This window comes from Purpureocillium lilacinum, assembly GCF_023168085.1.
Source record: "Purpureocillium lilacinum CBS 284.36 DNA, scaffold_5, whole genome shotgun sequence".
Classification (NCBI taxonomy): Eukaryota; Fungi; Ascomycota; class Sordariomycetes; order Hypocreales; family Ophiocordycipitaceae; genus Purpureocillium; species Purpureocillium lilacinum.
The window spans coordinates 3,699,529-3,720,961 of NW_027072115.1; the positions used below are offsets into that span (position 1 = coordinate 3,699,529).

The 21,433-nt window shown below is 62.4% G+C and overlaps 8 protein-coding genes across 8 annotated transcripts; 4 read left to right on the plus strand and 4 right to left on the minus strand.

The window, feature by feature from the left end:
• Positions 1 to 1,404: 1,404 nt before the first annotated feature.
• On the plus strand, positions 1,405 to 3,051 carry PLICBS_007717 (uncharacterized protein; the record flags this gene model as incomplete). The annotated part of the gene is made up of 2 exons (XM_018321182.2): positions 1,405 to 2,104; positions 2,201 to 3,051. 2 exons carry the CDS (start codon positions 1,405 to 1,407, stop codon positions 3,049 to 3,051), a joined length of 1,551 nt encoding a protein of 516 aa, XP_018181079.2.
• Positions 3,052 to 3,503: 452 nt separating this feature from the next.
• On the minus strand, positions 3,504 to 5,099 carry PLICBS_007718 (uncharacterized protein; the record flags this gene model as incomplete). The annotated part of the gene is made up of 2 exons (XM_018321183.2): positions 3,504 to 4,215; positions 4,264 to 5,099. 2 exons carry the CDS (start codon positions 5,097 to 5,099, stop codon positions 3,504 to 3,506), a joined length of 1,548 nt encoding a protein of 515 aa, XP_018181080.2.
• An 827-nt stretch (positions 5,100 to 5,926) lies between these two features.
• PLICBS_007719 (peroxisomal membrane protein pex14) lies at positions 5,927 to 7,142 on the minus strand (the record flags this gene model as incomplete). Its single annotated transcript, XM_018321184.2, has 4 exons — positions 5,927 to 6,616; positions 6,673 to 6,977; positions 7,042 to 7,048; positions 7,110 to 7,142. 4 exons carry the CDS (start codon positions 7,140 to 7,142, stop codon positions 5,927 to 5,929), a joined length of 1,035 nt encoding a protein of 344 aa, XP_018181081.2.
• A 612-nt stretch (positions 7,143 to 7,754) lies between these two features.
• On the plus strand, positions 7,755 to 10,069 carry PLICBS_007720 (kinetochore-associated Ndc80 complex subunit ndc80; the record flags this gene model as incomplete). Its single annotated transcript, XM_018321185.2, has 3 exons — positions 7,755 to 7,799; positions 7,856 to 9,807; positions 9,868 to 10,069. 3 exons carry the CDS (start codon positions 7,755 to 7,757, stop codon positions 10,067 to 10,069), a joined length of 2,199 nt encoding a protein of 732 aa, XP_018181082.1.
• Positions 10,070 to 10,959: 890 nt separating this feature from the next.
• Positions 10,960 to 13,541, minus strand: PLICBS_007721 (uncharacterized protein; the record flags this gene model as incomplete). Its single annotated transcript, XM_018321186.2, has 2 exons — positions 10,960 to 11,654; positions 11,726 to 13,541. 2 exons carry the CDS (start codon positions 13,539 to 13,541, stop codon positions 10,960 to 10,962), a joined length of 2,511 nt encoding a protein of 836 aa, XP_018181083.2.
• A 1,320-nt stretch (positions 13,542 to 14,861) lies between these two features.
• Positions 14,862 to 15,366, plus strand: PLICBS_007722 (RNA binding protein snu13; the record flags this gene model as incomplete). The annotated part of the gene is made up of 3 exons (XM_018321187.2): positions 14,862 to 14,880; positions 14,947 to 15,042; positions 15,104 to 15,366. 3 exons carry the CDS (start codon positions 14,862 to 14,864, stop codon positions 15,364 to 15,366), a joined length of 378 nt encoding a protein of 125 aa, XP_018181084.1.
• Positions 15,367 to 16,923: 1,557 nt separating this feature from the next.
• PLICBS_007723 (uncharacterized protein) lies at positions 16,924 to 18,316 on the plus strand (the record flags this gene model as incomplete). The annotated part of the gene is made up of 2 exons (XM_018321188.2): positions 16,924 to 17,174; positions 17,251 to 18,316. 2 exons carry the CDS (start codon positions 16,924 to 16,926, stop codon positions 18,314 to 18,316), a joined length of 1,317 nt encoding a protein of 438 aa, XP_018181085.1.
• Positions 18,317 to 18,792: 476 nt separating this feature from the next.
• On the minus strand, positions 18,793 to 20,794 carry PLICBS_007724 (maturation of Asn-linked oligosaccharides protein; the record flags this gene model as incomplete). The annotated part of the gene is made up of 4 exons (XM_018321189.2): positions 18,793 to 19,370; positions 19,572 to 20,159; positions 20,288 to 20,469; positions 20,565 to 20,794. 4 exons carry the CDS (start codon positions 20,792 to 20,794, stop codon positions 18,793 to 18,795), a joined length of 1,578 nt encoding a protein of 525 aa, XP_018181086.2.
• Between the last annotated feature and the right edge of the window lie 639 nt (positions 20,795 to 21,433).

The window sequence follows — 21,433 nt, forward strand, 5'->3', positions numbered from 1 at the left end:
ATTAGAGTTGCGGCTCCCACGCCCACCTGTCAAGTTGAAACATCCCGTCTGGCCCGATCAGGGGCCCGAATAAGGTTGTGTTTCCCCCTGGATGCGTCAACACGAATCGGAGGAGGGGGGGTCCTGGCTAACGGAGCCCGCACCTTTCCCATTCGACAATTCCGACCTGAAGGCACGCAGGACTTCCTCGACATTGTAATATCCGTCGATATTTCTTCACTCGCAGAATTTTGTAGCACCGGCTGAAGGCACGGCTGAATCCATGCCGACATCCCTGTCTACAACTTCATGGCCATTTGTACGCCTGCTTTCGTTAATCTTGAGTTAGTTACGCCAAATCACTCGGTTATTTGTATCATAGACTAACGGCTTAAAAACGACTTGGCAGTGCTTTTTGCACTACAGATGCAATTCACTTAGATCCGGGTCGAGACCCTGCTCGCCTTGTTTCACATCACATTCAATCGAGGCCACATTCATGCAACGGCGCCGGCGCGATTAACGAAGCTGGACTCCAATATATCAGATAGAAAGAGTGATGAGAAGTCTGCCAGCTGACGGAGGCTTCTCTACCTCGCCTTCTCTAGGAACGATGGACGGGGACGTTGTTCTCCACGTCATGTTGCACAGTGATGGAATCGAGGCCCCGTCTGGCGATTAAGCATTGACGACCAAGTCTGGTCCCACTGTCGAAATGAGACGGCCGAAGTCGCATCCCATGAGCCGTCATACTCGTCCCTTTGTAGCCAATGCCAGGCTAACAAGAGGTAGCACTAGCCGTGTCACTGCGCTCTTCATCCCGGACGGTGACCTTTTCGTCCAGCAGCACGTGGAACGACTTTTGCGGAGCAAGGGGTCCGCCGCGTTACTGATATATTGCGCGCCTTCACTTGCTTACGACTCATGCCTGGAAACCGTCAAGCTGATCATCCGCGACAATGGCATGGGGCGGTCCATAACCGTTCATTCATGCGCCCTCGCTTGCGCGGCATGTTGCGCCTCCCGCTGGACTGCAACTGGCGAGTTGTTTGTAAGCGGGGACACACGTCGTTGCTGGTGGACCGGCCGTTCGAATTGGGATGACTGGCGACAGGATCGAGAACCCGGGCCATATCGACTTCAATGCATTGCAAACATGCTGCGAGGGGAGGCTTCGGCTCCGGGGCGGACGTGTTCGACAGGCTCGACGGGGTATTTAAGAGCACAACTGTCTCTCTCTCCAAGTGACGAGTAGCTTGCACGACAAGACGCAAACACGATCTGCTAGTCAGATAGTCATTCCTTGAACGCCGCTTCTAGTCTGTCCCTTGTCGCTGTGCGATCAAGTTGCCGCGCACACTCACTTTCTTCTTACGTTTCACTTTTCCCCCGATTAGAACGAGACCCAGAGCTACTCTGTCCACGATGCGCACTGCGTTGCTGCTCACGTCTTTGCTGCCCCTCGGGTCTGCGATGCCCGCTGGCTGGATGTCCAACTCGCTCGAGGAGGTGAGCGACGACGGCGCAGCTTCCGCTGGGAATGGCCTCGGCGGGACTCCTCCGGCTGGAGCACAGGGTTCTCAGGGTGCAGGCAATCTGCAAATCACAGGCCCCCTGGCCGGCAACAGTGTCGAGGAAGGCGCTTCGTCCGGCTCGCAGCCGTCGGGCACGGGCACTCAGTCTCCGAGCAATGGCAGCAAAACCACCCCAGGCGGCTCGGGCGACGGGTCGGACAGCAACTACATCGAGGTGACCCTCAAGCTGCACAACGACAAGCGAGCCATGCACGGGGCCGCTCCGCTGGAGTGGGACGACAAGCTCGCCGACATGGCGCGCGCACACAAGTATAGATGTGAGATGGAGCACGACGCACAGGAGCGGGGAGTGGGCCAGAACCTCTACATGTCAAGTTACTCCGGTGGTGAGGCCGCACAGATGGAGGGGGCCATGAAGGGGTGGTACGACGACGAAGAGCCGCTGTACAACTACGGCGGCGGCGACTTTTCCATGGCCACGGGACACTTCACCCAGGTTGTCTGGAAGGCCACCACGAAGGTCGGTTGCGCCATGTACGGTGGTTGCCGTCATGGCGGGAAGATGACTGTGTGCAACTACAGCCCGCCTGGTAAGTGACATTCTACGGCCTTGACCCCGGCTGCTTCCTCTCCGTCACGTGTGTGTGTGTTGCCAGTTCAACGCTGTGCTGACAACGGGATCAAAGGCAACATGGCTCGTGAATTTCAGGCCAACGTGTTGCCCCCCAACTCCGGCACAGAGTCGAATGAGATTCCCGGCTCAGGGACAGGGACAGGCTCCGGCACCGGGACGAACGGGACTTCCGGCACGGGTACGCAGACCGGCTCCGGCACCGGGACGAACGGGACTTCCGGCACGGGTACGCAGACCGGCTCCGGCACTGAGACGAACGGGACTTCCGGCACGGGTACGCAGACCGGCTCCGGCACTGAGACGAACGGGACTTCCGGCACGGGTACGCAGACCGGCTCCGGCACCGGGACGAACGAGACCTCCGGCACCGGGACACAGACCGGCTCCGGCACAGAGTCCAACGAGGTTCCCGGTTCAGACACTCAATCCGGCGCCGGCACGCAGTCCAACCAGATCCCCGGCGGTGACACACAGTCACCCGAGGTTCCCGATGCGTCGGACCCCAGCGCTGGAAACGAGACCCAAGATGCCGGCACGCAGACTCCCACGCGCCGCCCCTGCAAGAACGCCAGCGCGTCTCACACCGCCGCACCCGAGCAGCCCTCGGCCCCGAATCCCGCCCCAGAGGGACAGCCCATCAAGAGGCCCCTCCCCGGAGACGAGCCCGGAGGCAGCGGGTCGTCTGTGCCGCCGCAGCAACTGCCCGGGGGGGCTGGCGGTGATATGGGAGGCACGGACCCGATGGGCTCTGCGCCGCCTATGGAGGCTCCTCAAGGGGGTCCTCAGGGACAGCCGGGCCCCATGGGACCCGCGGGCTCTGGTGACTCTATGCCCCCTCCTGGGGGATTCATGGGGCCTGGGCAACTTGGGGCCGCTCAGGGGCAGCAGGCCGGCGCGTACTGAACACGGCGCTGCTAAAGAGCTGGACGGGCGCGACACGTTTTCCTTTCTCCGCTCCAGAGCCGCCCCTGCCACCACGGCTCATGGGAAGCTGGACCCTCCCTTTTTGTGTTCCCCTGTGTCACGGGTCATATAGTCTTAACATGAGGTTAGATGGCGAATGACGCAAGTAAAAGAGTTGTGTATTATGCTGCTCATGTGCTTTACAGGACAAAGTGTGACATGCCTCTACCCGGCCTCTGCGAGCTCATGTTGCCTGCATGCTAAATCGCCCTGATTTCATGTTCCAACGCTTTCCAAAGTCTGGGAGTCTGATGTACCGGCTGCTGCGGTACGGGCTGCTGAGCCAGGCAGCATCTTCGTCGACGGCTCCGCTTCATGCAACAACATGCCACTCGTGATGACCCCCCCTGGTTTGGGCGAGTCGCAAGATGCCAGCCGCCCCCGCGTCCATGCTACAGCTTGGCAATAGCCCGCAGCGGCGTCTCCCGCGCCTTGCGGACCATGCGATCGCAGTACTCCCCGTACGTCATGTCGCTGAGGTTGTCAAATCGCAGGGCCACCTCCTCGAGGGTGCGCGCGCGGATGCCCGTCGCCGAGGACTCGATGCCGTCGGGCCCGTCGACGGCGCGCCTGACGAAGGCGCCCCAGGCGTCGAAGCAGCGGCGCGCGTTGGGCGTCTTGGTCAGGATGAGGGCGAAGCAGTGCGGCATGGCCTCGTAGTCCTCGAAGACGACGCGCACGCCGTCGGCGACGAGGCGCTTGGCGAAGAAGCGGTCCTCGAAGCCGAGCAGCTCCCAGCCGGTGCACATGTAGACGGGCGGGGCGCCGGCCCAGCTGCGGGCGGTGATGGGCGAGACGAGCGGGTGCGCGACGGCGGCGTCGGCGGCGTAGAGGAACTTGCGCGGCGGCGTCGCCGGCCAGACGTCGCACGGTACCACCTGGCCGCGCGCCGAGATGGCCGGCTTGGGCAGGTAGTCGAAGGGGTGAGGGTCGGAGCCCTCGAACAGCGGCGAGCTGTGCGTCACGTCCATCCACGGCGAGTTGCACGCCACGGCGGCGGGCAGCGGCACGTCGCGCGCCGAGCCGTGCCACATGACGGGCTGGCCCTGGCGGCGGAGCTCGAGGAGGAGCTGCAGCAGGGCGAGGGTGAGGTTGCCGCCGGCACTGGAGGTGGTCAGTCACACACACGCCAGGTTGTTACGCAGAACTCACCTATCTCCCGAGACGACAATGTGCTCCGGCCGCACGGGCTCGTGGTACGCGTCCGGGGGCGGATACAGCAGCGTCAGGTACGAGACGAAGGCGTCGAGCAGGGCCGCGGGAAAGGCGTGGCCGGGGGCGAGGCGATAGCGCACCGAGTAGCAGCGGCCGCCGGTGATCTTGGCCAGCTTCTTGGTCGTGGGCCGGTGCGAGGCGGGATCGCACAGGTAGTAGCCGCCGCCGTGCAGGTACAGCACCGTCGCGGGATGGGTGCACTCCTTCATCATCTCGCGGTACTTGTCGCGCTCCGAGATGCGCGGGGGCCGCTCGTCGGGCGCTGCACCGGCACGGTAGCCCGTCCACTCGGCCTCGACGCCGGCCGGGGCGTACGGCGGCACGGCGAGCGCTTCGGCGGCGGGCGGCTCGACCTGGCTGGGGGGCGGCTTGAGGGCGGCGATGGCGCGGGAGAGGGCATCGCGGGCGCCGTCGTCCGGGGGCGGGGGCGAGGCGTAGGTGCTGATCCAGAGGCGGCCCTTGACGCCCGGGTCGCGCACGGTGAGGCGCTGGATGGACGAGACGGAGCTGGGCCGCGAGGGGTTGGGCTCGCAGAAGGAGCGCAGGACGGTGACGATGAGGGCGCTGCGCAGGTCCAGGTAGGGCGCCGTCTCGGAGAGGTTGAGGATGTGGGCGACGATGGTGCGCAGGATGAGCGGCAGCTTGGGGAGGAGCGCCTTGAGGATCCGGAGGTTGCTGACGCTGCTGCTGCTGCTGCTGCTGCTGTTCTTGTCGTCGCTGACCGGGCCGGCCTGTGATGGCGGCGCGGGTGACGGCGTTGAGTCGCCCGCCATGGTGTGTAGCTGCGGGTATATCTGGCGCTTGAGTTTCAAAGGGTGTGTATATTCCAGGCCTCCTCTCACGGTCGACTTGCCGAGGCTTTGCACTGCTGTGCCGCTCTCTATCTCTATCTCTGTCTCTCACTCGCAACTCGCAAGCTTGGAATGGAAGACGTCAACCAACGAGGCGACTCAGACAGCACGAATCATGCAAGAGGAAAAGAGAAGAAAAGAAGACGACCGCGCAAGAGGATGTCACCGTCCAAGGACCACCCTCCCTCCCTCATGCCAGCGGCGATCCCCCGTTGACGACGACATCGACGCCGCCGCCGCCGCTAGCGACCGCCCGCAGCAGCGGCACCGGACCAGATCATGGTCGCTCCGTCCCCGGCGCAGGGGTCCCTCTGGCGCCTGGGGATGGCCAGATGCCCAGGTGTGAGTGGTGCCGTCAGTGTGGGGAAAACGGAGCCGGTTCCCCGTCCGTGTGTGATCTCGCATGACCTCCCCCGTCTGGTTTGGCGGCCCGAGACAGCAGAGGCGCAAGCCGAGGCTCGATCAGTTTAATATGGCCACCGCAGCTCGACAGACATGCACCGCGCCGCGAACAGGCCCCCAAGTCCGACTTGGCCGGGATGTCCGCCTTCAATGCGACGCTAATTGCACAAGTATACACGGCATTGTTATGAATGGCCTCGCGCCTTGACCCTTCCGGATTTGAGTATTCACACGTGCGGACTGCGACAATCCCATCCCTCTCATCCGTCCATACACAAGAGAGCCCGCGATGCATTTGGCCCCGACGTAGATAAATAGTACAGTATCAGCAGCCCTGAATGGCCCTTCTACGAGCTGCTGCTCGCCTCCTTCTGCTCGCTACCCGCGGCCTCCCCGTTGGTGGCGCTCGACGCCGCCGCGCTCTTGTTGGCGGCGGCCATCTGCCACGCCGGGATCGAAGCCTTTCCGCTGCCGCTGGGCCGGTTGAAGCTGCTCTGAGCAAGGCTCTTGGGGGGCTCGGTCGCAGCCGGCGTGCTGGCGCTGCTGCTCTCCGGGACGCTCTCGACCGTCGGCTGCGGCACGCGGGTTCCGCCCACGGTGCCGCCGGGGCGCGAGTAGCTGCTCCCTGTTGTCGCGGCCGCTGGCGCGGCGTTCGACGACATCCTCTGCGACACCAGCGTCTTCAGACTCGTGAGCTCCGTGTTGATCTCCGACAGCCGCGTGTCCGTCAGCGTCTTCTGGTTGTCCATGGCCTTGGGGATGGCCTCCTTGAGGGCCTGCACCTCGTCGCGGATGCGCTGCGCGTCGTCCTCGCGCCGCCGGTTGGCCGCCTTGAGGTCCGCCATGACCGTGTCGAGCTCCGAGATGGCCGTGTCCAGCTTCTCCGTCCGCTGCTGCTCTGCCGTCTTGAGCGCCTCTGTGTCCTTGGCTAGCTGCTCCACCAGCGCAAACGCCTTGTCAAACTGCTCCTCGATGGACTTTTTGTCCTGCTCTAGTCGCTCAGGCGTCGGCGGCGCGACGAGAGGATACACGTAGCGCTGCGATACCGTCAGCTCCATACCAAATTGGGGGAGACGCAACGAGACGTTCTTACCTTGCCCAGCGAGTACAGGCCGTAGCCCACGCCGCTGACCACCGTCGCCATTATGAACCAGTCTCGCCAGTCTCTCCTGGGAGCCGGTGGCGGCGGCTGCCACGCATATTGTGGGTATTGCTGGTAGTAAGGTTGAGGAGGCCCGGACGGCGGGCCGCCGTACTGTGCTGGCGGGCCCGATGGCGGCGCGTGTCCGCCGGACCGGGCGAGCGCGGCGTCGATTTCCTCCTGCGTGAGGTTCTTGGTCCGGAGAAACGAGATCTTGTTCTCGACCGTCGACGAGGCAACGCTTGGATCTTGCAGGACTGGTATCTTGTCAGTTCTCAGTGCACAACGGGGGAGTCCAACGTTCGGGGGCTGGCGACTGACATTGCGCCTGCATCGGAGGTTAGCGAAGTTGGTCCGGTGCAAAGAGACACGGCAAAGGAATCACTTACTGCAGAGGCAACGATGTCCTCGCGGATAGCCATGATGGACTGAAGCTCGACTCAAGCTCCCTGTCGCATCCCCGGCTAGAAGACGACTGATGCTGTTGTTTGAGGACGTCGCACGATCGGTGAGTGGGAGGGTGCAAGGTGAAGCGACGACATGTGCTGCGTTCGGCAAACAGGCTGTGGAGTCGCTGATGACTGATGGGGGCTGCCGGGGGGGCGGCTGGGGAAGTTTGGGGACTTGGGCCGAGGCAGCCATGCCAGTCCACTCGAGACAAAGTCGGCACTTGCCGCAGTCGCTCGGGGCCGACGCCAGATCACGTGTAATAGCACGTGTACGAGTGGATGCGCGATGCCGCTCGTACAATGGGCATCACGTGAGCTCGCGCAGACTCCACCTTGCAGGCCAAGCGCCGCGCCACCCAATCAGAACCCATTCATGGCCGTTTGTTTACTTTGAGCCCGAGCAACGCAACAGGGGAAAATGCGCCCAACTGGCGACCCGCACTCTCATTGTCAAGACACTGCACTGTCGTCGTCGATTGTTTCTTGAGCTTGCGCACACCAACACCCCACGCGACTTCCGCCTCCGCCTCGACGAGACCCCTTCGCGCTTCTGCGAAGCCACGACCCGAGGCTGCGCGCGCCACCATGTCCCAAGACACTGGCCTTTGGAGCGTTCGCAGACCAAGAGAGGTGAGAGGCTTCACCCCGCGGCGAGCTGTCGCATCAATATTCTGACCCTGTCGCAGACACTCGGAGGCCTCAACATGAACACCGCAATACCCGCGCCCGGCTCGACCATGAAGCGCTCCAACTCGAGCAACCCAAATTACACCGGCGGCCATGTCCGATCCATGTCGGGATCTAGGCAGTCCCTGGCCATGTCGCGACCCAGCCAGCCGCTCTTCCAGCGCTCCTCGTCCGGCACGAACCTCACCGAGATTGGCCTGTCGTCCGTCAAGCGCTCGTCCTTTCAGCAGCCCAAAGGCGCCTTCTCCTCTGGCGTCCCCCAGACTCCTGCCCACGCGAGGGCGTCCATGGATGGCGACCGACGGAGCAGCGTCTACCGCCCGAGACAGTCGACGGCCGCACCCGTTCACCACCAAAGCTTCTTTCAGACAACACTGCAGCCCGCCGGCGTTCCGCGCGATCCTCGTCCGCTCAAGGACCGGTCATTTCAAACGCGCATCGGTCAGGAGCTGCTCGAGTACATGGCTCGAAACGATTTCGAGTCGCAGATGAACCACGTCCTGTCGCCCAACGTGATGAAGTCGCCTACACAAAAAGACTTCAACTTCATGTTCCAATGGCTGTACCACCGCATCGACCCGAGCCATAGGTTCCTCAAGAATATCGACCAGGAAGTGCCGCCGATTCTGAAGCAGCTGCGATACCCGTTTGAAAGGAGCATCACCAAGAGCCAGCTCGCCGCCGTAGGTGGCCAGAACTGGAGCACGTTCCTGGGTCTACTGCATTGGATGATGCAGCTGGCTCAGATGCTGGACGGCTATCTCGCCAACAAGTACGTGGACGACTGTCTCGAGGCCGGCGTCGATGTCAGCGGTGATCACGTCATCTTTGACTTCCTCAGCAGCGCCTATAGGGACTGGCTCTCCATGGACGAAGACACGAGCGACGAGGATGCGGAAAGGGTGCTGGCACCACACGTCGAGGCCATGGCGCAAGCATTCGAGCACTCGCGATCCAAGTACACCTCGGAGCTAGATATGCTCGAGGCCGAAAACGCACGATTGCTCAAGGAAATCGAAGACCTGGAAAAGTCTACGCCAGATCCGGCCGTCCTGGACAACAACTTTAAGATTATGGAGGAAGACAAGATCAAGTTCGAGGAGTACAACACGCTCGCCGTTCAGCGGTCCGAAAAATACGAGAGCCGCATCCAGGTCCTCCAAGAAGAACTCGAGAAGTTGGCAGACGAGCTGAAAGACGCCGAAGAGGAGCGCCGCAGCCTCCAGAAAGCCGTCGACGCCCAGGGTATCAGCATGCAGGATATCGACCGCATGACTGCCGAGCGGGAACGGCTTCAAAAGGGGATCGAGTCCGCTAGCCACCGCCTCGAAGAGGTGAAGAAGAAGGCGGCAGAGAAAGAGTCGGAGGCTAGCTACAAGCTCGACGAGCTAGAGCGCATGGTGGACAAGTACAACACGCTGGCATACCAAATCGCCCTGATCCCAGCCACGGCAGCCAACGCCAACGGCCGCAACTACGAGCTCCAGGTCATGGTCAACGACACGTCCGACTTCACGTCAAGCAATCTGCAAGGCTCGGGGAGTGGACACTCGGCGGCCGAGCGCCTGCTGGTAGACGCTACTACCGGCTACCAGCCCGGACACATCCTGAACCTGGACCTCCGCGGCCAGATCCGCAGCAGCTTCGTGTCGCTGCGCAAGGAGATTTCCGAGCGCCGCAGCGCTGCCATGGACGACATGATGAAAGACCACGATCTGCTGGACGGCATCAAGGAGGCCATCGAGGACAAGCGCAGCGAGGTCGACGCGCTGAATCACCGGGTCCGCGCGGCCGAGGAAGAGTACGAGAAGACCAAGGAGGTGACGACGGCGCAGAAGATGGGCTCGGACGCGCAGATCGAGAAGATGGAGAAGGAGCTGTCGAGGATGCGCGCCGGCCTGACCGAGTCGGTCCAGCTGCTTGAGCAGCGGGAAATCAACACGACCATCGAGTGAGTGTTACTCCTTCCCGTCAACACGTCCGAGAGACTCAATGCTGACACGCGAGCTAGGTACGAACAGCTGGTCCTCCGCGCGAGCTCCCTACGAGAAGAGCTGCACACGGAAATCGACCGCATGCTCAACGACGTCATCAAGTTCAAGATCCACGTACAAAAGAACCTGGACGACTATGAGGGCTTCGTCGCCGACGAGCTGGAGAAGGAGCTGGGCGTCGAGGAGCCGCGCGACGAAACGCAGGCCATGGATATGTAAATCCGACGCGCGTGGCACGTTGGTGGAGGGGGCGTTGTGCACCTCGTTGCTGGAGGGGCGCTGTGTAACTCGTTGATGGGGGGGGGGGGGGGGGGGGCGTTTTGTAACTCGTTGATACAGGGGGCAAAGACTGCGAGTAGGGAGGAAAGGGGTAGGGGATGACGCGTCGTCGGTGTGGCTGAGTTGAACATTTTGTCGCATGGTGTTTGGGGGTGTTTGGGTTTGCCAACGTTGGGTTGTTCTGATGGCGTCGAATACCCCAGGCTGGACATAGACACGACTTGATGAATCACGCACATGCTTGGAGCGCGCATGCTCTACACTCCTGGCCCCCGTCTGCGCCGTGCGTAGATGTCTCTCTCTGAATGTGTGAAGGACGTTGAGGGGCAGCATAGCACCTTACCCACTGCCCCTGGCACACGCGTGCAATCATGAGTGGTGCTTTCAAGGTTGACAGTCCAGCCATGCAGCACGAGACAGAGTCACAGACATACCGAGGCCAGTGGCAAAGGGGGGGGAGGGGGATGATTATATGGCTCAATTTCATGGCTACAGGCTGCTAAGCTACATCGCAATGCGAGGAAAGAAGGCCATTCTTTTCAACCACCTGTTGAGGGTCAAGTACGAGAGGCGGAGGACCCAAGCCGTTGGAAGCCCCTCCGACTACGGCGCAAAGGCAATGCTATTTCAAACGCGACGGAGAAAAGAAATAAGCGATGAAGGCAAGGACGCCGATGCAGATGCTATGCTTGGTGGAGAATGAGTAATGATGTGATGCTATGCCGCGCACGCAACCCGTGCAGGATGAGAGGGTTAAAAACAAAGCAGGCCGCGAGGCGTACGGAGAAACAGCAAGGCTCCGTTGGGGAGGGGGCGGGTCTAATGGAGCTTCAGAAACTGAAGAGGCCGCTGCGGCGTTTGCCGAGCGGGTAGATGATGCAGGCGCTCATGAAGAGCCCGACGGCGATGCCAATGGCAATCTGGATCATGGAGGCGGCGACCTGGAATATGACGCTGTCGAGCGGCTGGCCGGGCTGGTAGCTCACGGTGCCGTTGACGTTGGTGACGGTCTGGTTGGACTTTGTGAGCTCGTTGGCCGTGTAGATGCCGCTGAGGAGGCCGCCCGTGGAGGCCAGCCCACCAGGCACCTGGGTGAAGATGGCGGGGATGAGGGTTGCGGCGGCGACGCCGTGCCGCAGGCGCGAGTACAGGTTTGCGAGGACGCCGACGCTGAAGGCGCCGAGCGTGCTGGCGATCTGGGGGCTGGCGCTGAACTTGATGCTGCTGAAGTAGTTGACGATGTAGCCGGCCGAGGCGATGGTGACCATGACGGGCATCTGGCGCCACTTGGCCTGGTAGAGGACGCTGATGCACATGACGAAGAAGGGGACGAAGATGAAACCGTAGTAGGGGGACGGCGGGTTGAGGCACGTCGTCTCCGAGGCGGCGTTGATGTCGAAGAGACCGTAGAGCGCGGCGCCGACGGTGATGCCGAAGCCGAGGAAGAGGGAGTAGATGATGGCGTAGACGATGCGGATGGAGCCGGGCACGATGGCGCGGGACTGCAGCTCCAGGGCCGAGCACACTGCTTGGTCAGGCTCATGCGAGGGGGAGGGGAGGATGGAAAGGGGAGGGAGGGGGAAACAGGCGACTTACAAACAGAGTATCCCGGCAACAGCATGACGATGCCGCCCTGTGCGAGCGCCGAGAAGCAAAACAGCTCCCCGTGCCTGATGCTGCCAAACGCCCGCGCCAGGAAGCTTACCGCCACCGTGGCGGTGACCTCGAAGACGTTGTTGTACAGACTAGATTTGGGCGCCACGATGAGCTGCAGCAGGCCGACCGTGCAGCCAAAGACGAACAGGAGGGGGAGGTCGATGAGACGGGCCTTGAAGGAAAAGGGCGCGGCGGTGACGCTTGTGAGACCAAAGACAATGACACGCAGCCAGCGGTTGAACTTTTCCTTGGACTCCATCAGCGCGTCCAGCCGCTCGGTGCCCTCGTCGGCGCCAATGACATCGTGCATCACCTCCTTGTACACGTGGTGCACGTCCTTGAGCTTGCCAAGGTCGATGCCCTGCGAGGTCCGCACGATGCGAACCTCGGTCGTGTGCGTCGACCTGTCGTCAAAGGAGATGATCATGCATCCAGGGAGATAGAGGAACTGGCCGTCAATCTCGAGGACGCGAGCAGACATGCTCAGGTACTCCTCGAGACGGTGCGTGGGCGCGCCGAAGAGCATGAGCGCGCGGCACAGCTTGATGATGTAGCCCTGGCGCGCCAGTGTCTCGGCAATGTGCACCGTGATGCGTGCTTCCTCCTCCTTGTGCCACAGATGGCTCAGCCGGGACGAGCTGCCGGTTCGCTTATGTGTCGGCCGCTTCTTCCCCTTGGAGCTGCTTGCGCCAGGATCGGGCGTGTTGGGGTTGGCCAGCCGCGCGGACGCCTCGATGAGGTTGGACAGCGTCTCCTGTGAGCGGTTCTGTTCGTACCACTTCCTGCGGTTGGGCGTTGCGCCCCCGGAGCCGCTGGACTGGCCGCCGGCCGAGGCCGAGCGAGAGTGCTGGCCTTGGGATTGGTGCTGTTGTTGTTGTTGCCCGATGAGGTGCGCAGGCTGCTTGTAGAGCTTAAGAAGCTCAGACAGGACGCTGCCGCGGTACTGTTGCGGGGGAGGCACGTTGTACACTCCATCGATTGAACCGTCGTAGACTTCGCTCGGCGTAGCATGCTGCTGTACTTCGTGGTGCAAGCCGCTGGGGGCCGCCGCGTCGTGGTTCGTCGCTGATGACTGGCCCTGGGTTGTCGCGGCGAATCGAGCCGCATGGGATTGCACAAGTTCGTATGCGTCCTGCATCAACGCCAGCGTCGCCTGCCGCTCTGCTTCCGTCTTGGGCTCCTTGGACTCCCCAGGACCTAGATGCCCCAGATTGCGAAGCGGGATTCCATTCTCATCACCGCCGAGCAAGAGCTCGCCGTCATTAGTGATTACGGTGTCGGCGCGCGAGTCGAGGGAGCTCTTCCGCGAGCCTTCTGGAGTCATGGATTCTCCTCGAATCCTGGCAGCGACTTGCTTGGCGCGTTCCTGCGCGGCCGCGGCCGAGATAGCTTTCTCTGAGCCCGGTTCAAAGTCCAAGTCTTCGCCCAAGTCGCCAACGGTGCCGACGCTGCTGGACGAGTTGGCGCGCAGGACTGAAGGTCTCGGTCTTGTAAGCCCTAGAGCATCGCCGGCCTCGGGCGACGGCGTTCCAGTTGCGCTATGGGGGCTGGGCGACTGCTGCGGCCTGTTCGTCGCGCCAGCATTGCTGTTAAATCGTACGCGACCCTTTTCCTTCCTCAAGGCCGCGACGGTCGCTGCCTCTGCGGGAGGCTCGGGAGGAGTGAAGGCCTGGCCGGAGCCGGAGGGCTCGTTGCCGGCGCCTCGGCCAGGGTCGGGGCCAGGATCATCCTGCGTCGGGTTGGGCGTGCCGTCCATTGTGCCAAACGAGTGTGTATGTAATGGCGACGGGGAGGGAGGTGGTCGTGTTTACAAGAGGTGGGATGGGGGAGACTTTTGTGTTTGCAGTGGCGGGCGAGCGCGATGGATGACTACATTATACAATGAACGGGGTCCAAAGCTTAGTTTGTTTTCCCCCCAAACAAGTGTCCCGGCGCCGCGTAATGAGCTAGTCAACGCCCTCTCATCCTCGTCGTCCTCCTCCTCCTTGCTCGGCGCCGCTGGGCCGACTCGGCTCGTGAATCGGGGGGTGCGGGTGACGTCAAAGTGGGCGTTGGCCGTGCCTGATGCACTGGCCTTTCGGCGCATGGGAGACGCAACCCCTCACATCCTTGGCCTAATCTGTTATGTAACAGCTGCGGTGAGCCCTTTCCCCTGGGCACGAGAGCCTTCCCAGGAAGGGTATTCGCGCTGCAAAACGCACATTAGTTGCCCGCGCTCTCGGGCGCTCAGGTGCCGAGAGTCGGGCGACGGACGCCATCTTGACGTCCCTAGAAGCGGGCTAGCCTGCGCCCACCGCAAAGTGCCATGCAGAATCTGCAGCTCCCGGGTCCCATCCGGGGACTGGTCTCGACTCGTCCATTGGTGGGTTCGTCCACCACGGCGGCGGACGTGCCCGAGCATTGTGTGTCGACTTAGTCGGGTCCCTTGGCCACAGTGGGGTCCGGGCACAGTGTCGGTGCGGCCGTGGACACGATGGCCCGTCATCATCAGCGCTGTCTCGATGGCTGATGAGTGATTCGGGCAGCGCATCAACGGGTCTTGGCCTCACGGCGAGCGCAATCTCGGATCATGGTTCTAAAAGAGGGAGTCTTGGTCCGGTTTGCGTTGGGCATCGTTGGCCCAGGGCCTGCCATGCGACGGCAGTAACCGAATCATGCGGCATGTGGTGGCCATTATGGCGCGCGGCTTCAGGGACGGAGTCGGTTTGAGTTTGGCAGGGGAAGGGTGGCCGGCGGTCGCGGAGCGCCGTGGCTGTGGCTGCTATTTTTGCAGGGTTCCACTGCGAAAGCGAAGTTGGACGCTTGAGATGGCATATTGGGGGCAGCGGAGGAGGAATCTGCGGGCCACGTGACTCGGCCACCGGCAAGCTAAGCATCCATGGAAGTTCTTTTCCCCTTCCGGCCGCGAGAGTGGAGCCCAGTGGCAATCGAGGACGTGGGGTCGCATTTTTTTTCTTCCCTTCACCGTCCTTGACTTTTGCTCGACAACACCACGCAAGGCAACCTCCAGCCTCTCTCCAAACAACGGCCGTGAACCTTTTTCGGGCGAGCCTTTTCTCAAATCACATCACCAATCATGTCTGAGGAGAACGCAGGTGAGTAAAACTGTCGACCAGCCACCGTGTGCCACAGGACGAGACGCTGACATGTTTGGTATGAAGCCTGGCCTCTGGCCGATGCCACCCTCACCCAGGAGATCCTCGATCTCCTGCAGTCGGCGACGCACCTGCGTCAGGCCAAGAAGGGCGCCAACGAGGGTATGTTGCTTCGTTCTGCCCCTCGTCACGTGCGCGCGATATGCTAACAGACGGGCCACAGTGACCAAGGCGCTGAACCGCGGCACCTGCGAAATCGCCATTCTCGCCGCCGACACCGAGCCGCTCGCCATCCTGCTGCACATCCCCCTCCTGTGCGAGGACAAGGGCACTCCCTACGTCTACGTCCCGAGCAAGACGATGCTGGGCCGCGCCTGCGGCGTCAGCCGTGCCGTCATCGCGGCCAGCATCAACTCGAACGAGGCCAGTGAGCTGGCTGGCCAGATCAAGGCCCTGCGCGACAAGGTCGAGCGCCTCGCCATCTAAGGGCAATGCTGAAGGCCGGTGCTGGGGCATGGATCTGTGCGTGTGATATCTGCAGGTTCTTCCTGAGTGAGGGATCGCTGGGCGGATAGCACGACGGGTAGCTCAAATCATTCAGCCAGGCATTCAATTGATTTTGACCTGTCTGAACATTGATTCTCAAGATGTTTTCGTGGTGCCAAATGTGTGGAGAGACTGTACGCGGACAAGTCATTTACGATTTCCCGGACCTGCAACTCAGTGCCTCAAGCGATATATGCGAAGCGATGAGCGGCCATCCCAGGCTCACTCGGCCGCTCTAGATCAAGAACCAGAAAATTCGATCCACACGATGAACGTAGATAGGCCAAGAAGAGCCATATGTAGCCTGCGAGTAAGAACGGGATGGACGCTCGGCACGGAGCCTCTGATGCTCCGCCGCCGGCCCCGGGGCGCCGAAGAGTCAGCGTGCGAATATTCCACAAACGTAAACCCAGGCAGCACCGAGACGGCGGCGGGCGGCGGAGGCGGACTTGGGCAGTCGCAATCCCGCTGGCGCGCAGGCACCGCACTTCGGGGTCGGCGGGCGGCCCGTCCGGGCTGCGTTATCTCCGCTAAGGCCACCACCGGCCTGCTCAGATGCACCTGGGGCACACCTCCAGTGGAGTGCACGCCGAAAATGCGGCGTCAGCCACTAGGTGCCTGTAGGCTGCTGATGCTGCTGAGCTGAGGTGCTGCACGAATACCCTGGTCAGCACCCAATCTACCGGCCGCGTAGGGCGGGCCGCGTTTCAATACTCTGTCAGGTCATCCATGCATGCATATTACAGCTGCTGTGGCCGAACGACCGACCACACCAGCAGCAGCAGCAGGAGCTGCACCGCACTGGCACCCGGCCGCCGGCAGCAGCCACCTCAGCTCCGCACCGCACGGGGGCCCGGACTATTAAATCCATCGGGCCCTGGTAAACTTTGCGCCATGGTGGCTACCACAACGTGCCCTGCCACAGGGGGGACTGGTGAGGTGCTTGCCTGCTTGCTGCATTGCTAATTGCTGACTGCTGCTGCAGGTGCAGGTGCTGTGTTTTCCGAATGGGCAAATAAGGGGGGCCAGATAGCTGGGCGGGCGTCGCGGATACTGGGCCAGACGCATGGAAATGCGTGCCCGCATTCGCTTGCAAGTTCAGTGGACGGATGATGGTGGTGGTGTGTCGTTGCCCAGTGTCGTCGTCACCGGGCAGTTATTAGTTCGACACACCACGCCAACGCCAAACGCCCTGCATTCTCGTTTAGTTAGCAGCACCACGTAGATAAACAGGGTCCCCCGTCCGTTCCGGTGCTCCTTCCCCCCGAGCAACGCTGCTCGCCATCTTCTGTATAAACTGCACCTAACACCCATCTCGCGCACATTGCCCTTCCTTTCGTGCCGTCGTCACTCAGCCCGTCCATGCCACGCCCCTTCGGCCAGTGGACATCCCGTCTCTGGCGCACTCACACAAGAGCATCAGCAGCCTCAAGGCCCGTGGCACTGACAGCAGCCGTGTCCGGCTCGGCCATCGTCGTCGCCGCCGCCACAGCAACAATGACTACCAAGGAGGACGCGACGTCGCCCGCCGCGGCGTCCCTTCTGGGGCCCGTCTCGACGGCCAGCTCCTCGCCGGGATACGTGACCAGCGTGGCCAAGGTCGCCGGCCGCGCCAGCATCCCCGGCGAGGCAGAGTCGAATCCGCACCACGTCGTCGGCAGCGGCGGCAAGGTGTCGCACTTTAAGAACCCCTATCCGTCGTGGTCTAATCCCGTGGGCTTTGTCTCCATGGTTCGCAATGTCCTGTGGTAGGAACCCTTTGTCGTCTTCCAGGGGCGCAATGGCATCAACCCAGCCGCTGACGTTTACGACCTACTACCACAGGCCGCTCATCACCGGCGATCTCAAGCAGCCCGACACGTCTCCCCCCACCGTCCCCGTCGTCACCCCCCAGTGGCTCCCCGAACGCTTCCCCGCCGAGTCCCAATCCTCCTCTCCCTCCTCTCCCGGCAAGCTGCGCGCGACCTGGCTCGGCCACGCGTGCTACTACGTCGAGTTCCCGTCCGGCCTGCGCGTGCTCTTCGACCCCGTCTTCGAGGACCGCTGCTCGCCCTTCACCTTCCTCGGCCCGAAGCGGTACACGCCGCGGCCCTGCGCCATCGCCGACATACCCACCATCGACGCCGTCGTCATCAGCCACAGCCACTACGACCACCTGTCGCACACGTCGGTGCTCGAGATCCAAAAGAGCCACCCGGATGTGCAGTTCTTCGTCGGGCTCGGGCTCGAGAAGTGGTTCCGCAAGAGCGGCCTCAAGAACGTCACGGAGCTCGACTGGTGGGAGGACGCCGAGCTGACCGTCCAGGTGGCGGATAAGAGCGGCAAGGGCACCGGCGGCGGCGGCGGCAGTGACGCGGACCAGGCCAAGGGCAGCACGAGGAGCATCTCGGCGCGCGTGTCCTGCCTCCCCTGCCAGCACACGTCGGCGCGCTCCCTGCTCGACAAGGACACGACGCTCTGGTGCTCGTGGGGCGTCAAGTCGGGCGGCCGGTCCGTGTGGTTCGGCGGCGACACGGGCTACCGCGCGGTGCCGCGTCTGCCGCGCGGCGTCGACGACTACGGGCCCGAGTACGAGGCGCTGCCGCGGTGCCCGCAGTTCAAGCAGATCGGCGAGCTGCGCGGGCCGTTCGACCTGGGGCTCATCCCCATCGGCGCCTACTACCCGCGCGCCGCCTTCTCCGCCATGCACGCCAACCCCTTCGACTCGGTCGAGATCTTCCGCGACACGCGCTGCCAGCGCGCCATGGGCATCCACTGGGGCACCTGGGCCCTCACCATGGAGGAGGTCCTGGAGCCGCCGCGGGTCCTGCGCGAGGCGCTCAAGCGCAGGGGCCTGCCGGAGACGGGCGTCTTTGACGTGTGCGACATTGGCGAGAGCAGGGAGTTTTGATTTTAGGGGGGCGGGGGGGTTGGTTGGTTTCTGCGCCTCTCGCAAAAAGACGTGCGGCTTGGGCTTGTATCGTTTAGGGTGCTGCAGATTTGATACCATGTAAATGGGTGGCGATTCGTTATTGCGGGCGTTGGGAACCTTTTGCGGTATTAGAATCGAGACGCGGTGGAACACAGAACAAGACGTCAGCTCAAGCTGTGCGTTTCAGACTCAGACATTATTATATTATATACTATACACAACTACACTCAAGTATGTACGTATTACGAAGCACAATGCGTCAATTCTGCAGGCAGCTCTCTTGCCGGCCCATTTTCTTCACACGAGGACAGACACGAGGGCAGACACGAGGGCAAACACGGGGGCAGACACGGGCATGGGCGCGAGCAAGGGCAGCCGAGATAACAATGCTTTGTATTTATACTCCCACCTCCACCCATTCGCGCAAAAGAAAAAAAATCTATCACGCCGTCTAACTAGCCCTTGACCCGGAAGGGGTGCGCCTCCGTGTTGAAGACGTACTTGCTCGTGCCGCCCTGGAACTGCAGCTGCACGTCCGACTCCTTGGCAAAGATGAGGTACAGGTACTTGAGCGTCTCGGCCAGCCAGAAGCTCTGCATCTGGTCGATGTACCCGCCGCCGTTGGTCTGCATCACGTCGTTGAGCTGGGCGTAGGCGTCGCCCGTCTTGCACACCTTCTTGATGGCGGAGAAGGCCTGCCAGGCCATGTCCTGGTACTTGCGGTCGCCCGTCAGGCGGTAGGCGTAGTAGAGGCTCTCGCTCGTCTCGGGGCGCAGGATGTAGGACCCGGCCGTCGTGTAGAAGCCCGACTTGGCGTAAAAGTCCTTTTGGGCGTCGGGCGGCGGCGCGTTGTTGGTGTCGTTGGCGGGCAGCGCGGCGTCGACCCATTGGAACACCTCGGGCCCGATGCCCGCGGGCGCCTGCTGGTAGTTGTTGAAGTACGACGTCGTCAGGTCCAGCCCGAACTGCTTGTACTTGTCGGAGCCGAGCAGCACGCCGCCGAGGATGAAGTTGCCGCCTGCGAAGCTGGCCACTGCAGGGAGTGTGAGTTGCGCGCGTTCAGCCACCCGGGGTTTTCAGGAGAAGGGCGCTCGTGGCTTGTCGTACACATGCTGCTGTGCGACGACGTAGCCGGTTCGATGCAGGGGAGATGACGGGAAAGGGGCAGAAGGGAGGACAGACAACGGACTCGGCAGAGCAGAGCCAAGGGGGAAAACAGAGTGGTAGAACTTACGGTGAGTCGACACGGGAATCGTCTTCTGCCCCGAGTACTGCGACAGGAACGTCAGGTCCTTGCGCGACGTCGGGTGCGACGCCAGGTACTTGATGGTCGAGTCGGCGGCCAGCACCCAGCGGTCCTTGTACTCGCCGTACTTGGCCGGGTCGTACTGGTACATCTTGATGAGGTACTCGTAGAAGCTGTCCGTGCCGCCCGACCAGCCGCCGTCGCTGTTGATGAACTTGCCGTCGGCGATGGACACGTCGCCGCCCACCATGCCGGGGAAGGCCTCGGGGCTGCCCGTCGGGCGCAGCAGGTACGACTCGGCCTTCTCCGCGAGCTGCGCGTACTTGCCGTCGCCCGAGAGGTCGCTGAGGCGCGTCCACTCGAGGATGAGGGTGCCCACCTCGGCGATGTTGTTGGACGACGAGTTGCCGTGCCGCCGCGTCGGGTTCAGGTACACCGTCGGCTGCGGCACGCCGCTCGTCGTGTTGAACGCGATGCTGAGGCTGTCGGCGAGGCTCTTGGCCTGGTCGAGCAGGTTCTGCACCTTGGCCGCGTCCTTGACGAGCCCGCTGAAGGGGCCCTTGAGCAGGTCGTAGCCTATGAGCGCGCGCGCGCGCATGCGTGTAAGTTACCATGTCCCGGCCGAGTTGCGCATGGCCATCTTCCAGCTCCGACAGCTGCAAGGGGGGAAGAGGGAGGGGAGGGAGGGGTGGAGCATGGCATACCAGACAAAAGACCCGCGAGGTAGCGGATGTTGGTCTCGAAGAGCGAGATGGCGTCGTTCTCCTTGGCCGTCGTCGTAAAGTCAATCTTGGAGATGTGGTCGAGCATCTTGGCGACAAAGTGCTCCTTCTCCATGATGATGGCCGTCGACAGCGCATCGACCACCGTCACGCCCCAGGCGGCTCTATAGGCTGCTGGTCAATGGATGTTCACTCTTCCCTTTTTTTCGAGGGCGGGCGCTTGTTCCCCCAGCGCGGGGCATGGGAATACTTCGCGTACCTGTCATCCTCGTAGCTGTTGCTCACGGGGTGCAGCGTGTCGTGCGGAAACGCGTGCTTGACGTAGCCGTTCCACGACTGCTCAAAGGCCTGCTTCACTTCGTTGGCCCGCGCGTGGTTCGGCTTTGGCGCCGTGACGCCCTTGCCCACCTCGACGTCGACGGTCAGCGGCACGGCGAGGGCCGACGCGGCGAGCTCGAGGAGCACCAGCGAGCTGGAGGTGAGGCGCATGATGGGTTGGTGGTGGCGCGCGCGCGCTCCGAGATTAGGAGAGAGAGAGAGAGGCCTTCTTCGCGACAACAGGCTCCTTCACACCGGAGGATAACGATGAAGATGATGAAGGGGGTGCAGCCACAGCGCAGCAAAGGGGTGGCGGATTCGCAAAGATATATGTATGCTCTATTATTTAACGGGTCTCAACCGGCACGCGAGGCTGCCAACGCGGGACCCCTTCTTGTACCTTGGTTGATGAGCATCCGAGACATCGCGCTCTACTAGACCCGTCATCGCCATGCCAGAACAACAAGGGAAGAAGAGGGGCCGCCCCCGGCGCACGGCCACATGCACCTGCCCGCGGGGGATCGCTCAATGTCGCGGTGACGCTCTCGAGTCTCCGCGAAGGCAGCGTGCAGTGAGGCACGGGCATCGGCATCGGCGACAGGAAAGAAACCCTGCTGCGGACGACAAGGCCTCTACTAGGCAGGTGACACGCTCGCGCGCTGCCCCCGGGCCTGGTCTCGACTCGACTCGCATCGCATCGCATCGCTGTCAATGCCCGTCGAATCGCGCGCCGGCGCTGCTGACACGGCGCGTCACTAGATCTCGCCGGGCCGTGCAGAACTGTAGAGCATCTGTCTTGTGACGGTCGCA